This window comes from Lepisma saccharinum, chromosome 10, assembly GCF_977018435.1.
Source record: "Lepisma saccharinum chromosome 10, izLepSacc3.1, whole genome shotgun sequence".
In the NCBI taxonomy this organism is placed as follows: domain Eukaryota; kingdom Metazoa; phylum Arthropoda; class Insecta; order Zygentoma; family Lepismatidae; genus Lepisma; species Lepisma saccharinum.
The window spans coordinates 40,868,587-40,883,975 of record NC_139238.1 but is presented as its reverse complement, the minus strand read 5'-3'; the positions used below and the strand labels follow the sequence as shown (position 1 = coordinate 40,883,975).

General features: G+C 39.2%; 1 protein-coding gene across 2 annotated transcripts in view; it reads left to right on the top strand.

The window, feature by feature from the left end:
• The window catches only part of LOC145994335 (inactive ubiquitin carboxyl-terminal hydrolase MINDY-4B-like), a 439,761-nt gene that overhangs the window by 302,516 nt on the left and 121,856 nt on the right, over positions 1–15,389 (top strand). For both annotated transcript variants that reach the window (XM_083130448.1, XM_083130449.1), the window contains one exon: positions 13,933–14,021. In XM_083130448.1, the coding sequence (XP_082986574.1) occupies positions 13,933–14,021 (89 nt within the window). The remainder of the gene's footprint in view (positions 1–13,932; positions 14,022–15,389) is intronic.

Here is a 15,389-nt window from a genome sequence, read left to right as displayed (position 1 = left end):
GACCTATCTTTCTACATTAAACTACATTACTCTTTCAATTAATATACTTTAATTTCTAACTTATCCAATTTATCTTCCAGCCGGACGCTCATTTCTTTCATGGTTCGTTTACTTTCCTCCACATTATGATACAACATGTCAAATTTTTTATTCTAATTTTGCCTATATGGTACCACATAAAAAAAAAAACAACTACATTCTATTGCTCCCTCATAAGAAAGTTCATTGCCGCATCACTCAAGTATTTTATTCCAGCCTATTTCAGCTGCTTCGTCCTGAGAAGGAGAGATCGACGTTCGAACAATGTTTGTACCACTGACCTACTTATCCGTAGCTCGCTAATCCCTTAATCCCTTACAGCTGCAACGAAGGAGCCTGTTCACCCGATCAAACTATACAGCTTTTTCTCTTCACTTTCTTACGTCAACACAAATATTTTACACACAAATAATCCTATCTGAACTTATTATTAACATATATTCATATTTTCACTCACTGATTGACGCATAGTCGTAACGTAATTTCCTAAGAAATATGGTGCGAAAAGATGAATTCCCCCATTTATAAAAGTTCGACTCTGTTGTTGAGTGCGTTGGGTGATCGTACACTCAAGTCGAGTCCCGTCAGCCTGGACGAGGCTGTTTTGCGAGTCTCTCTTCATCCATTTAACATAATCAAGATTCATCGTCGTGAATTGCCAAAAATTGAAGAAAAGAGACGTAAAATAAATAATAAATATCAAATACAAATGACTTCTAAAAAACAGTGGCCTGGCCAACGACAAAGCTTCGTACTGTCCATAACTGCACAAATTAACCTAACAGTCCATAACTCCCCCCCCCCCCCCACGTCCCTTTTGAACAGGGAATCATTTCGTGGGCTTCTAACTGAACAAAATATAAGACATAAAAAAGAACAATGTAGGTTTCAGAGGTGACCAGTGGCATAGCAGCAGCTCCCTCAATGCAGGGAAGGGGGAAGCTAGGGACCTGTCTATGCAGTAAAGTACAGCTGTTCCCTGTGCATTGCGCCATGACTGAATATCACGGGAGTGTGGACTGTGGAGTTATAGGGCATAATATGATAAGATGACCTGATTACTGCAACAATTCTATGCTGTCTCTCTTCGCCCGAAAAATATACGCAGTGTTAGTGGTATAGGTGACTTCGCACACACCGCACTGCGAAAGAAGGGGGCCTAAGCCTCAAGACTACATTCCGAGATCGGAAAGTGAAAGAAAGAAAATAATTATGATGATAAATTGAATTCAAGTTTCTCCGATTTGAAACACAATTTGTTAAATACTTTTTAATTTTGCGTACGTGTTATGTGTACCCATATTTCTATTAAAAAAAAAAGGTAAAGTGTTCCCCTTTTCTATTATTCATTTAAATTATTAAACTAATTAGTATGTTAATATCTGCTATTTATATATCAAGTTAAAACATCATGACACTTTGCTGAATGAGTTGAAAGGCGCTAAGACTTAAAATGTGCTAAGGGAACAGAGAACAGGCGATTGCTTTACAAGCCATTAACATGTGCTGTTCCCGAACAGCGATATCTCATTATATCTAATCATCACGATCTCTTGCACAAACACTGCGTCATAAATGAAACAATAAAGAAAGATTCCGCCGAACTACCGTCCAATTCAAAATTATGGCTACTCGAGTTTGCTCTCGAATTAAAAATTAGCCAGTTAAGTTATTGAATTGTGAATTAAGCTATAATAACTATTTTTTTCAATTATGCCTTCAATTTCTTATCCTCGTGAGAACCAAATAAAATTCCGCTTTTTTGGTGTTTTCCAAACTACACTCTCTTTGAGATTCTGTAATTAAAAAAACTTGTGGTCCAATCGTGACGAAATTTAAATACGTAGCTCTACTGGTTAATGTTTTGATTGGAGCTCAAACTCGAGTTTCCATAATGTTTAATCCGACTGTAGACAATCATTCCCTTTCAGGTCAATTGCCCTCAAATAGTACCAACACAGAGAAAACAGGAATGGCATAGTCTCCCCCCTTTCCGTACTTTCAAGCGACAACCCTGGAATCAGCCAAAAACGGCGTCACCCACTCCCTCCCCTTCCTTGACGTCCCCTAGCCCACAAGCAAGAAAAAACAGCGTCGGAGATCCAATTGCGTACATGGGTCAATGTTGAGGGTCTCAAACTATTTTAAACGTTTAATTCAAATATAAACGAAAGAAGGCAAGGAGAGGAGATTTAAAATTGTAAACAGATTTAATAAAGGATTCAAAGGTTCCTAGGTAAGCGAAGATATGTGGCCCCCGAGAAAAGTAAGTTTACACTGGATATAAAGCTTACACTGGATATAAAGCAAAGCAAACAGCCCGACTATTTATTAAAGTTCTTGAAAGAAATGGGCCAGAGGAAAAAGGCCATCCCTTTGGCTGGTCGCAAATCCGAGTTAACCAATTTTCAGGACCAAACTTGAAACCAAAGCTGAAGAAATGAAAACAGACAGTTTCTGGATCAGCGCTTTTTCAAATATTCATTGCCGATAATTGCGAAGATGAGGGTGAATGGTAATACGATCAGATTGATGAAGTGACAATCACAAACCTATATGGACGACACAACCCAGGCACCAGACACTCGTTAGTCTGATAAATACAGTTCAGGGTCAGACTCCAAGACACACATTTTGGCGAAGTACAAGATAATTTCGACTGTATATTCTTCTTATTCAATTTATTCGACATAGCATGCAGCTTTTCTTGCATAACAATTGTGTTACTGAATTCTAATTAGATTTCTTTATGTGTAAATATTTAGCGTACTACAAACTGCACGAGAAATTACGCTACTGGTTTTATATATAGCCTCATTAATGAGTTCCTCAGCGAGGGGTGGTGGGGGGGGGGGGTTGCAAAACTGATATACCAGTCACCGTAATCAAGATGTCTCGGACTCGATTTTCAGTGGCGGCACATATAAATAGTATAAATACCGTCACAATAATAGCAATAATAACCTGTGCTAAGGTGATAATGCATACCCATAAACCATAAGGTAAAATGGTTTCTGTGAAAGGGGGAAATGAACGTATGACAATTAAGGTAACATTGTCCAGATAGGCTACTGAAACACTCCTTAACACTCCCAAATAAATTAGTCTGCGCTTGCATATGTGTGTGAGGGGAAGGGATAGGGGAGCGTATAGTTTTGAATTCTATCACCCACGTGTTTAAGTGACATTTCAGAAGCTAAATATATTTTCCCCGGCATCATTAAACATGACCTTGAGACTGCGTATCGTATCGTTAACTAAATAACGAAGAAAAGGATGGTAATTGGACATTATTGATTTTTTGGTGTAGTTCACTTTTCTTTTCTGTCACTTTTGACTAATCGCGAATATGAGGATGAGCTCTGCATTTCTCCTTATATTTAAGTCGCAATTAGTCATCATGCACAGTTTTTTGCTCCACAACTACGTAAGTTTGAATAGAAAAGAATAGTTACAAGGAACACAGACATTTTCTAGTAAAAAAGCGTGATCTCGGCGCTTTACAAAAGTAGGAAAAACATTTTTTCTTTGTAATTAACAAATCACCCAACTTTTTAACCGCTACGGCCACTAGGCCTAACCATAACAAAGCGTATCAGGTTCAACTACAGTTTCTGCCTCGATCAATACTCTCATCACGGGAATTTTAACGTCCTTTCTACAACAATCCTTTCTCAAAAACCACGATAGTGCAGTTATGCAACGTGCGTGTATAAATTCTAGCCACAGAAGATCCTGCATGCGTAGGGGTTCGAGGAATAAAGAGTGCCTGACACATGGCAACCGTTACGGAGTAAGGGGGACGGGATGGATAAGGCCGCATTTACACCGAATGTTCCCTGCAAACGTTATGAACTCTTTGTTACCAACACGGTTAACAACAGATGTTGTCAAAATGTTGGTAGCCATAACACTACTTTCACTTTACTTTTGTTAATAACTTTTGTTAACATTTTGGCTGCCAGATGCCGACCGTGGAGGACGTTGTACTCTCTGTGGCAGCATGTGTCATTTTGTCGAAACAGATAAGACCGAAGATTCTGGGTGAGACCTTCACTGCGGACAGGAGCTAATTGTAGGGGAAGTGCCCTTTGATCTGTAGCGACTTCTAGTGGATAACAACATTTCTGTTTCCAACACGGGAAATCTGTTGAAAACATGAGATGTTGATAAGAAATTCACAAGCGTTCTTCGAAATATTAACGATATTTGCTGGTAACATGTGTGAGCAACCCCGGTGTAAACGCGGCTTTACAGCATGGATAAATCCTGGAAAGTTTCGATACAAAGTTTGTTTTCCAACAGTTTTGTTATCCTGAATTGGTATTGAACTACAGCTAGGATCGTAGCAGTTAGTTAACACACTATTCTGTTCATCTTTTGAAACTTTTCAGGTACTACAAATCGACAATAACACCCGAAATAGACGATTACGTTACATTTACATGTAAATGTAATGTAATTGTTTGAGCAATGTTAATTTGTTCGAGCAATAAAATATAAATAAGAATTTAAGAACTAAGAATATGATTTACATTTATTGATTTTACAGTATATTGATTGATTTGGTGTTTTAAAGTCTGTTTTATGCACAGTAAAGCCAATCGAGACTCGACCTACAGTTCAAAGTGGTATCCCAACAACTATGTGCCTCCACCTGGTATCGAACCCGTCGAACCTGGGACCCCTACTTTACAAGGCAACGACGCACAATATATTTCTTTCTGTACTGAAAACTTCCGTTTCACTTTACGGAAAGAATATAGAAACTTAGGAAAATATACTGGCTCTAAATTAAGAATCATAACATTGTGTAAGATGACATGAACTTTCGCTTGCTATTCATAAGTAAATATTGAACAGTATTTATTGATTCCATTAAACAAGGGAACAAATGAAAAAGTGTGAGCAAAATAATTAGTTGCAAGTCTAGATTCAATGGTGACAGTTGTTGCTTGATATGTTGAAAATCTCGCCGTAACTGCCAACCTGAAGGCACCATGCAGTGCATATCAGCTCCCTCTCTCACTCTGTGTGGGAGTATGTAAATAGGAGTCCTAAACCAGCCTCAAATATGGTGTTAGAGATTTCAGAGACTGGAAAAATTCGATTGAAAATTTAAAGTTCATGGAAAACTTAAACTAATTTTACCTCGGAAAATAATAGTTGTCTCAATAATCACATCGACTGAGGAGAAAGTATTTTATATTTTAAACTTTTTGGATGTTATTGTTAGTTCATTCAAAATATCTTGCTCATGATAACCTGTACTCAGAAGAAAATTGCTACTACGAAAGAAAATTTCGTAGAACGTTTAAAAGACAGAAGGTAAAATTTTCCAAAATATTGAATTCAATAATTGTCTCTTCATTCCGTTTCCAGTCTCATAACTCTTATTTTGATCAAATATTGCTTATTTGATATATTAAAAATGTTTATGTGCAGATCTACCTGCTAATTTTATAAATCAGCGTTTAAAATGTTTTACATTATTAATGACTAGGCTATATATCTTGCAATTTCTTGCGCAACTCACACTGTTTCACATGCAAAATTATTTTTCACTTTCAACCCCTCTAGTGCATTCCAATTTAGTAATTTGATTCCACCCCCCAAATAATTTGAAGCTACAGAAAGCAGTGATAATTCCTAATACTTTTGCCTTACGAATTTGAAAAAAGTGGTACAGCAGCATGCCTGTGGTTTCATTTGAGGTGGGGGGCTAAACCTAGAGCCTATTGAACGTAGAGGCAACTTTAGTAAATAAGGCACAAACGGGTTTTCCTCTCTCCTTATGTATGTGTTTGTATGTGTTACCCCAGAAAACCAGAGAAGACGTAGAGTGAGGTACCGACAGATTTTTTCTTAGTGTTTAGAACTAAGTTACAATATTTAGAACTAAATTATAATATTTAGAACTAAATCAACCTTTTTATTTGCGTATTTTATTCATTATTCATAAATTAATATTCATATATTTATAAGACACAAATTATTCATAAACCAAAAGAGTTGATATAGTTTCAAATATTACAAATTAGTTCTAAATATTATAATTTAGTTCTGAATTTTGTAACTTTCTTCTAAACACTAAAAATGAAACTGCCGGTATTTCATTCTCATTCTACCTCTACTAACCAGGTAGTACATAACAGCGGTGTTGAGAAGCACTGGCCTGGAGAAAAGATTAAAAAATTGCTTCAATGTAAGAGAGGTGGTCAGAATTGCAACAGCGTGTTTGTGTTCTTTAATTTACATATGTTTTCAGCCACTATTGGTGACGACAAAGGTGAATTATGAGTTACAGTTACAAAGGTACACTCATACCCAGGCCAGAACTTGAACATACTTGATTGATTTATTTAAATTATGGACACGTCAGCACATTGGCCATTGCATTTAGCACTCACTTGGGTTTCCAACCGAGTTCTCACTGCTTTATTCGCTACGTAGGTTACCAGTATACCACTCAACACGCTCGACCACCGAGATATCTACCTGTACATATGACCCAATAAAAAGCACAGAAGAATGCTGCACGCTAGGTTGATGGAAATCAGATAGCCTAATTATTAAAGAATACTTTTCACTGCAAGGTGGAAGTTTAACGACTAACTGATAGAAATCATACTATACAAAAAATATTTTAGTTTGTGTATTTTTTACTTCAGAAGATGTATACTTTCTTAAATATTCCCTCAAAATATTCTAAAGTTCATGAAATACTGTTGTTTTGTTAAACAAACTTTACTTCTTTCCCACCTGTGTATCTCAGATGACGTCATACGCCAGAAGGGCGAGTTTTCAGGACCGCGTTGCATTCACCTTGTGGTCTTTCCACAATGGGAGAGCGCCAGCTCTAACCCCTATAACACGTGTCCCTTGCAATTGTTGATATTGCATGATGTACGTAACACTCCGTGGTGATGTGGTTAGCACAGCTAGCTACGGCGCCAGGTGTCTCGGGTTTAAATCCTGGTCTAGACATTGGTGTCATTTGTTATTTCATATCATCCTCATCTTCGCGATTAGCCAAAGGTGGCAGAAAAGGGAATTAAAATCAACCAAATCAATCAATCAATTATGGAGATATTTTAGAATGAGTAATCTTGAATTTCAGTCTGGCCATTATTTGTTTTGGTCAGTTTATAAATACTGTGAATCCTTCTTACAACATCGCAAGTATCATTAATGTTTTGGATTTTGCTCAAGCAAGACTCCCAAGTTGTTGTTTTTAAGTCGTCTCTCTTAACGAGGGCCCGACCCTGTGGCCGAGTGGTTAGCACATCGCGCTGCGATGCCAAGGGTCCCGGGTTCGAATCCCGGTCGGGCTTGGTTGTTTGTGAATGTCCATTCATCAAATTCATCATTTCATCACTCATCCCAATCTTCGCAAATTAGCCAAGAGGCACAAAACGCGAAGTAAAATAAACTAAATCAATCAATCAATCAATCTCTTAACGAGGAACGCTAGTGGCAACCCTGCCACGCCCCTGCTAGTTATGTCAGAGCAAGCGTTTGCTGTGTTGGGTTGCATACGTACAGGATAAGCGCTTTCGAGGTAAACTTTATAGGGAAAAGTTACTTGTTTTTATGATATCTACCAGCTCCCAAGCGTTGTTGAAAGAGTTTTGCGACACCCTGTATAGTAAACGTTCATGCAACTTCCCACTCTTTAAAATTATGCACTTTTTGCTGATGGCCCGCCATCATAAATTAGTAGGTAGGAAAAGAAACAGATGACACGCTCACTCAACAACAGGCCTTGCATCAGTGGTGCTTTCAAATCTGGGCCGATTAACAATTACAAAAGTCGGAACGAGTTTACGCCATAGATTGAGCTGATGCACTCGTATCCGGACTGAGATTTTCTGTGTCTTCTACAGATGACTGCAGGCATAGCAGCTTCGTCGACGGACAATATTTTCCAAATAACTGCCTTAAATCAAGAAATGTTCCAAAATAGTGGGACATTAAGTGAGATATAATATGTGGCTTCTTACAACTACATCCATGCAACGCTGTAATGCACTTTACTTTACCCTTGCATGCTTCACATTCATATTATTTATTAGTATTTTTTGTGTTAAGCACTCTACACCTTTCCAACGACATTGAAATCTAAAGTCTTAAAATACCACCATAAAATAGAGATTGTTCATTTTGTGATCGTAGGCTTATTGCACTTCGTCGCTGTGTATTAGTAGCGACATGTTTTGTGCTGCCATTGGTTGGAAATGTTCCGTGTATACGTCGAACCAAACTGTTTCTTTCAAGGTTAGTTGGTAAAACTACACACAATAATAAAACTAGACCGTATGATCGCAATAATCGAGACAGTTAGCTTCTTGTGCTTTTGTAGTCAGGTCAGTTCGTTCTGCCAAGACGACACCATATACTTTTTATAAGTAGTGAATTGAAAACGTTTCTTGTGACTAAGAAATGTCTCCCTCTCTTGCTAATATCGGACTCTTGAGATAACAGTGCAGAATAATGGTTTGTTCGCCTCCACCTCAGTTTGGTGAAGCCACTTGTTTTATTGCGACATGTTATGAGAGTTTCTTAGTCGACATACCAACAAAATGTGACGCAACATCAGTTTAGGGTTGTACAGTCACGGACACTTCTGGGTAGTAATGATTCCATTGAAAGTCAATAGTGTTGCTACAACACAGAAGTGTGCGTGACTACAATATGATTATTTACCATAATATACTTCTCCCAACTCGGCCTCGAGAACATTGGTTCATTTCTTTTTCTTAATCGTGTTTTTTTTATCCTGCGTTTGAGACTGGGTAACGACATGAAGACATACGATATTTAAACTTCTTGACTGTATGCTTGCTTTTGGTGCAAGTGGAACTAGTTTGTTTGAGTTGTTGCTTTAAGTCCGCTTTATTCACAGTAAGGATAATCGGGACTGGACCTACAGTTTAAAGTGTAATCCAAACCACGAAATTCCTCCACCGAGTATCGAACCCGGGACCCCCTGATTACAAGACGACGAAGCAACCTTTACGTCATTTTTTAAGGAATACCCCTAACCAGAAGTATCCCCCGTTTTTCAGTATATTCTCAAGATTTTCATTTCTCGGTTATTCTCAATTTTATGTTTTTCTCATTTGGACAAACACAAATACCCGTGCCTTACCCGGGACTCGAACCCGGAACCCCTGGCGTCGTAGCGCGCCGTGCTAACCAGTCCGCCACGGAGGTCGACATGGCCATCGGGGAGGCCTTAGGTGGAACTCGTACCCCTCCTACTTGACTGCGAGAAGAACTACCGAAGTAAGAAAGGACCGGGCGTCCGGTAAAAAAGGCGCGAAAACGAAATGCTTGTGCTAGGACGCAAAGATACACCAGCAAACTTCATGGGTGACGTGGAAGTAGAGGTCAGGTGATCAACAGTTACTGTGATTGGGTGGTTTCAAGGAATGAGATTTATAAAACGTTTTATTGTTCGCTCCATTCGCGAAACAAATATTTCTGTACGCTTCACATCAAGTTTATACGTCAATCATTCATTACGAGTATTACAATTATGCCCTATCTCAGAGGATCCCAAACTTTGTAATTTTAAAATTTTTCCGCGGCGCCCAAGTCAGAATGTAGGCATAGGCCTATCTAAAACTTGCAACGCTAAGTTAGTGTTGTTAGGTTGCTTGCCTTAAGTTAAAAAATAAGCACATATTTCAAATTCAGAAACATTGTTTATGTAAAAAGGACTAAATAAGCTAATGTTTGGAACAATCATATCTAAAACCATCTGTAGACTAACAAGTAAGTGACATTTCAGTGAAAATATCGCACCCCTGGGCGCCGCGGAGCACACTTTGGGAATCACTGCCCTATTCAATTTTGAATCAGTTTGTGAAGAAAGGTTTAATTAAAATGTCGATTAAGACTCACACCATTATATACTTGGATAGTTTTACTGTACTGGACTTCTGGTAAATTAACACTTAATTCATTTTACAAAGAAATGAAATAAGTGACTTTTTCCTTTGCTCGTTTTGTTCAAATGTACAGTCTACATGGAACAGCCATCTGAAGCACCACTCTCCTCCACAAACTTAATAACTCCAACAGAAGTAATTTTTTGTCGACTATAGTCTCCAAATTCTGTTCTCAGGCAGAGAGACAAAATCGTAACAATTCTATTGCGAGTGACCCTTCACAACGATGAAGAAAGTGAGATCCTAGTTCCAGCAAATAAATTGTTAGGGACGCTTCGGTAGATTATAGTGCACGCTGAGTGTGCACAGAAAATAGAGTTTCAAATATAATGAGTGGCTTCGCAAATGATCTGCGGAGACTGTATTTGTATAAGCATTCTCTTCCTTCCCTGAGGAGAATTGAATAAAACAATGGCTTGGTGTAGCTTTCAGAGGCGAGCGGCACGTGACACGCTTAACTTGCAAACCAGCATTCAGAAAGCGACAGGACAAGTTGCATGTGTCACTCTGATTAGGCAATTTTCTCAATACCGTGCTCTTGTTAGCTCATGCGCGGTGAATGTTTGAATTTAAACTAACTGTGCTAGTATCGCTTGCCGCTTGTAGCTTCTGTGTGAATTCTCCGTGTCGCTTGTCGCCTGTCACTTGTCGTCTGTCGTTTGCAGCTTTTTTGCTTTGTAAGGGAGATTTCACACGAAAGCGACAACCAACACCTGTCCCTTGGAAGTGAACCAGCAGTAATGAATTGAACCTTTCGAACAGAAGCGACACGACAAGATGCAGGTGTCGCTTGTAGCTTGCGTGTCGCTTTGATTTGCCAGTTTTGTTAATACTGTGCATCATGTCGCTTCGTACTTTTGTTCTCGTATGCGCGGTGAATGTTTTGCCTTATATTGAATTTTCTAATCTCGCTTGTTGCTTTGGTATAAAATCTCCATGTCGCCAGTCTCCTGCCGTTTAAGCAGATTCCATACCGAAGCGTAACGCGACAAGCGACAAGCCTCGGTAATCAATGCAACGTTTCGAACTGATACAGCACGGTAAGCTGCAAATATTGCATGTCGCTTTTTTATCAATGTTGTGCATCGTGACGCCTCCACTTGTTGTCGTGCACGGGCGGTGAATGTTTTAGTCTACAAGCCAAAAGGGACCCGTGTCTCTTATCGATGTGGAAGCACACTGTCGCTTGTCGCCTGCGTCAGAATTCTTCCCCTGACCCCTTCAAGGAGACTTCAGATCGAAGCGACAAGTGGCAGGCGACAACCGACAGGCAACACTGGCATGGACGTCAGCAGGTTTTTTTTTCCAGGGAGGGGCAAGGATGGTATTTTTCCAGGGGGGGCAAATAAGCCACATTTTCCCCAATGTTCCCTCAAAAAACATTGTTTCCATTTGAATTTATCATGTTCGTGCATTAAAAAACACTTATTATTGTGGCTGAAATGAAATTATATGTGTGAAATATATTATTTGTTTGACTTTTCCAGGGGGGGCACGGCCCCCCTTGCCCCCCTTCCGGACACCCACGAACACTGGCGACTTCAATCTAAAGCAAGAAATTCACCGCTCATGCTCGAAAAACCTAATGCATCGATCCGCAAGCGACATGTGCAGCTTGCCCTGTCGCATCAATGCGAAAGGTCGAATTGATTACTGAGGGTTCAATTCCAAGCGGTACGTATCTCTTGTCGCTTGTTACATATTGCGTTTCGCTTGGTAGCGTTCCAATAAAGAGCTTCGTTTCACACAGTTGCCATGATAGGCCGCACAAGCCTGCTTTGATTTCTGAAATCTTCAAACAACACAAAAAAGTATGCAAAGTAAAAATTAGATTCAGCGATTAGGGTAAATGTAATTACTTTCTCAATTCCACAGTGGGGCAAAAACTCCTTAAGTACGCCACTGACTGCGCCGCAGTTAATCCCTTCCTTACTCCGCCGCGAGAGGAACTCTTCCTTTTTTTCCCCCTCCCCTTCCGAATGCTCTGCGCCGACGAGACAGATACATGCAAGCTACGCGCTCTCAATTGACGCCGTAAAGCGCGTTTCACAACTATTGCCCAATTCGGTATGGCACGTAGCTGCTTACACACAGGAAGAAATCATGTGACCTACAAGAATTGTGATTGGTTGGACGGGTTTTGCAATATTAAATGGTACCCACAACGGATGCAATTGTATTAAAATTACAACACGTAAATTAGACAGGTGATATTGGTACCAGGTTCCAACAAGAATAGTAACCATTTTTTCGTCAGGAAAACTGCATAAATGATAATTTTCAAAAACCACGGTGGTATTTGTAATCACATGCATGGTCTCGACATTTTAAAATGAATTTGATTATGCTAATTTATCAAATTATAGTGGTTCCAACAACATATGTACACTCACTCGGGCCTTATAAGACCACGTTTACACGTATGTGTGTGTGTGTGTGTGTTAATACGTTTGGCCTAGTTTTAAGTGTAGCCAAAAAAAATATCAAGAGGGACATATTTTTAACAAATTTATGGACAACAATCTCACAGAAGTGCCTTTTATAAGTGTAGGCAAATCAATCTGAGGGGGGTCATACTTTCACGGGAAATTCCCGAGGGCATTTTTACAAAAATCTTGGATTAGACAGGGTGCCACACTTGAGCAAAAAACTCATATGGGCATGTTGAGCTAGTTTTAAGTGTAGTCAAATCTGCCTGAGGGGGGTTCATACTTTATCGACCCAGTAATAGGTCAAATCATACTACTTATTCACGACGACGATTTATGATTACATTAAAAACATAAATGAATATACACAATTAACCCATTTTGGTCGAAATTCGAATTCGGAACCTTGTTCGGCAAGAAATACAAATATCCATAAGGCATGAGTGTTTCATTGGATACGCTCCTCTACTTCAGTCATTTTATCACTAATATATTTATTTAATAAACAATAATAAATCACAACTACCTAAAATTAAATATTATATTGCATTTTCATATGCATATGTTTTTTTTACGGTTAGAGTGTGAACTGGCACCTGTTTACTTACGTGATTGTTCTTTACGTTTCGTGTGTAGTTAGAGATAGGAAAAATGCTTGTGGAACGAATAGGGTTATAAGAATTCCGCCCGTGACGGGAGTGGTTAGTACAGTGCGCTACGATGTCTGATGTCCTGGGTTCGAATCCCGTCGTGGGTATGGGTGTTCTTTGTTTGATTTGGTGTTTTAAGTCCACTTTGACCACAGTAAGGCTAATCGAGACTGGACCTACAGTTTATAGTGGGATCCGAACCACTATGTGCCTCCACCGGGTAACGAACCCGGGACCCCTAGATTACAAGGCAACGACGCTACCACTGCGCCATCGGAGAGGCCTAGGGTGTTCTTTGTGAGTGCCCCTTCATCAATTTCATCATATTACCCATCCTCGTCGTCGCGATTAGCAAAAGGTGAAAGAAAAACGACGTTAAATAAGAAAATGAAAAGACGTTATAAGAAGCATTCTTATTTCCGGACGTGTCCTATAGATTTTAGAGTTGTGTCTGGCCTCCGGAAGGAATTTGAAAGAAATCAGAAATGTCATATGTATTTTGGGCATCACGTAACTTCAAATTAGATGGAGAAACTGAAAATCTGAGGGTAGTCTGAGATAACGTGGTTCCTTGGAGAAATATTCTTAAATCAAAGATTGTGTATGGTTGCTACTGGATGTTCGAAAAAAATACAATCCCAGCTCAGAAATTACTTCCCGATTTTCTAGATCCGGAAAAGTCCGGATATATGTATAAAAATGCTTACTTTGTGAAATTTTATCGATAGTAATGTTATAAGTGTCGTTAATTTGTTCGAAGTAACAAGTCTCATTCCAGAACTTACATAAATCCTCCATCTTGAAGTTCCTGAGCACGTAACTAATACTACTAAAAATACATTTTTCTTCTTTTCACAGAGAGGGTCCTATATCCAAGAAGCCACCTCCATGTAGCACAGAAGAATCCTGTAGTTGGGGGAACTCCAATCACAGAAGAGCAAGCGATAGTAAGTTATGTTCGATTGATGTACATTATTTGTATCTTTGCCAACCCCCCCTTACGCAAAGAACAAAATAAGTAGACCTGGCTTAGTTTAGGAACATTTTTGCTCGTATCTTGTGTGTATATTGGAGATGAGTCTAAGTCATGACGTTGCAGAGAACGCTCCGCCTACATGGCGGTATTTCCTGCTCGGGGGCATGTGCAGAAAAACTACTGCGCTCTTTTACGTGCTAGCTTTGCATTGCTACTCGTAGCAGGGAGTGCAGGTCATCTGATTAGCTTCAGAATAAAATTCCCAAATATTCTGACTGTTTACTTTCTCTAGATGTTCAACTCCTTTCTCATCCCAAGAATATATATTTTTTGCTTCTTCTTTCTTTTCGTTCACACATGCACACACACACACATACATACGGTGAGTCACATAATTATTCGGACAGATAAGATTTCTGAATATTTACTGACGTAGTCGTGATATAATAGGATGATAAATGTTTAATATTTATTTAACAAACAAAACACAATTTGAGCACACTGTTAATTATCTTCAATTATGTTTAATATAATATATTAGTAAAATATTTTCATTAAAGAAAACAAACATTTTTTGTGGGTTAAACACAATTATTCGGACACATGGAAGGAGAAACAGGAAAACACGCTTGAAAAGCAACGAGCAGAAATGTCAGTATCTGATAGGTATCCCTTTCATTTTTAACACCTCGGATAAACGATTTGGCATACTTTCTACCAATTTTCTGGTGTACACTGGCGATATGTTGGCCCATTCATGTTGAAGTCTCTCCTTGAGGTCTGCCTTCGAGGTTATAGGTGTTTTCCTCACTTCTTTTTCCAACTTACACCAGAGGTGCTCAATGACGTTGAAGTCGAGACTGCGGTGGAGGATGGAGCACTTTTGGGCAGTTGTACAATAACCATTCTTGTACTACGCGGGAAGTGTGCTTCGGGTCATTATCTTGATAGAACATAAAGTTACAAAGAATGCCCATCATTTCAGCACTAGTCTTTAGATTTGACTTCAGAATGTCAAGGTAACGGTACCTGTCCATTGTCTGTTCGATGAAAGCCAATTTACCAACGCCTTGGGCCGACATGCAGCCCCAAACCATTACGTGAGCACCCCCGTGCTTCACTGTTGCTTGTAAATTTTTCCTTCGGAGCTCCTCATTTGGTTTACGCCACACTGTTACCCTCCCATCTGACTCACAAATATTGAATTTACTCTCGTCAGTGAAAATTACCCGATTCCACCATGTCTGATCCTTTCCTAAGTGTTCCTTTGCGAACACCAGTCTTTTTGTCCTGTTTGGCTTACTTACAAATGGCTTTCTCCTGGCTACACGGCCATGAT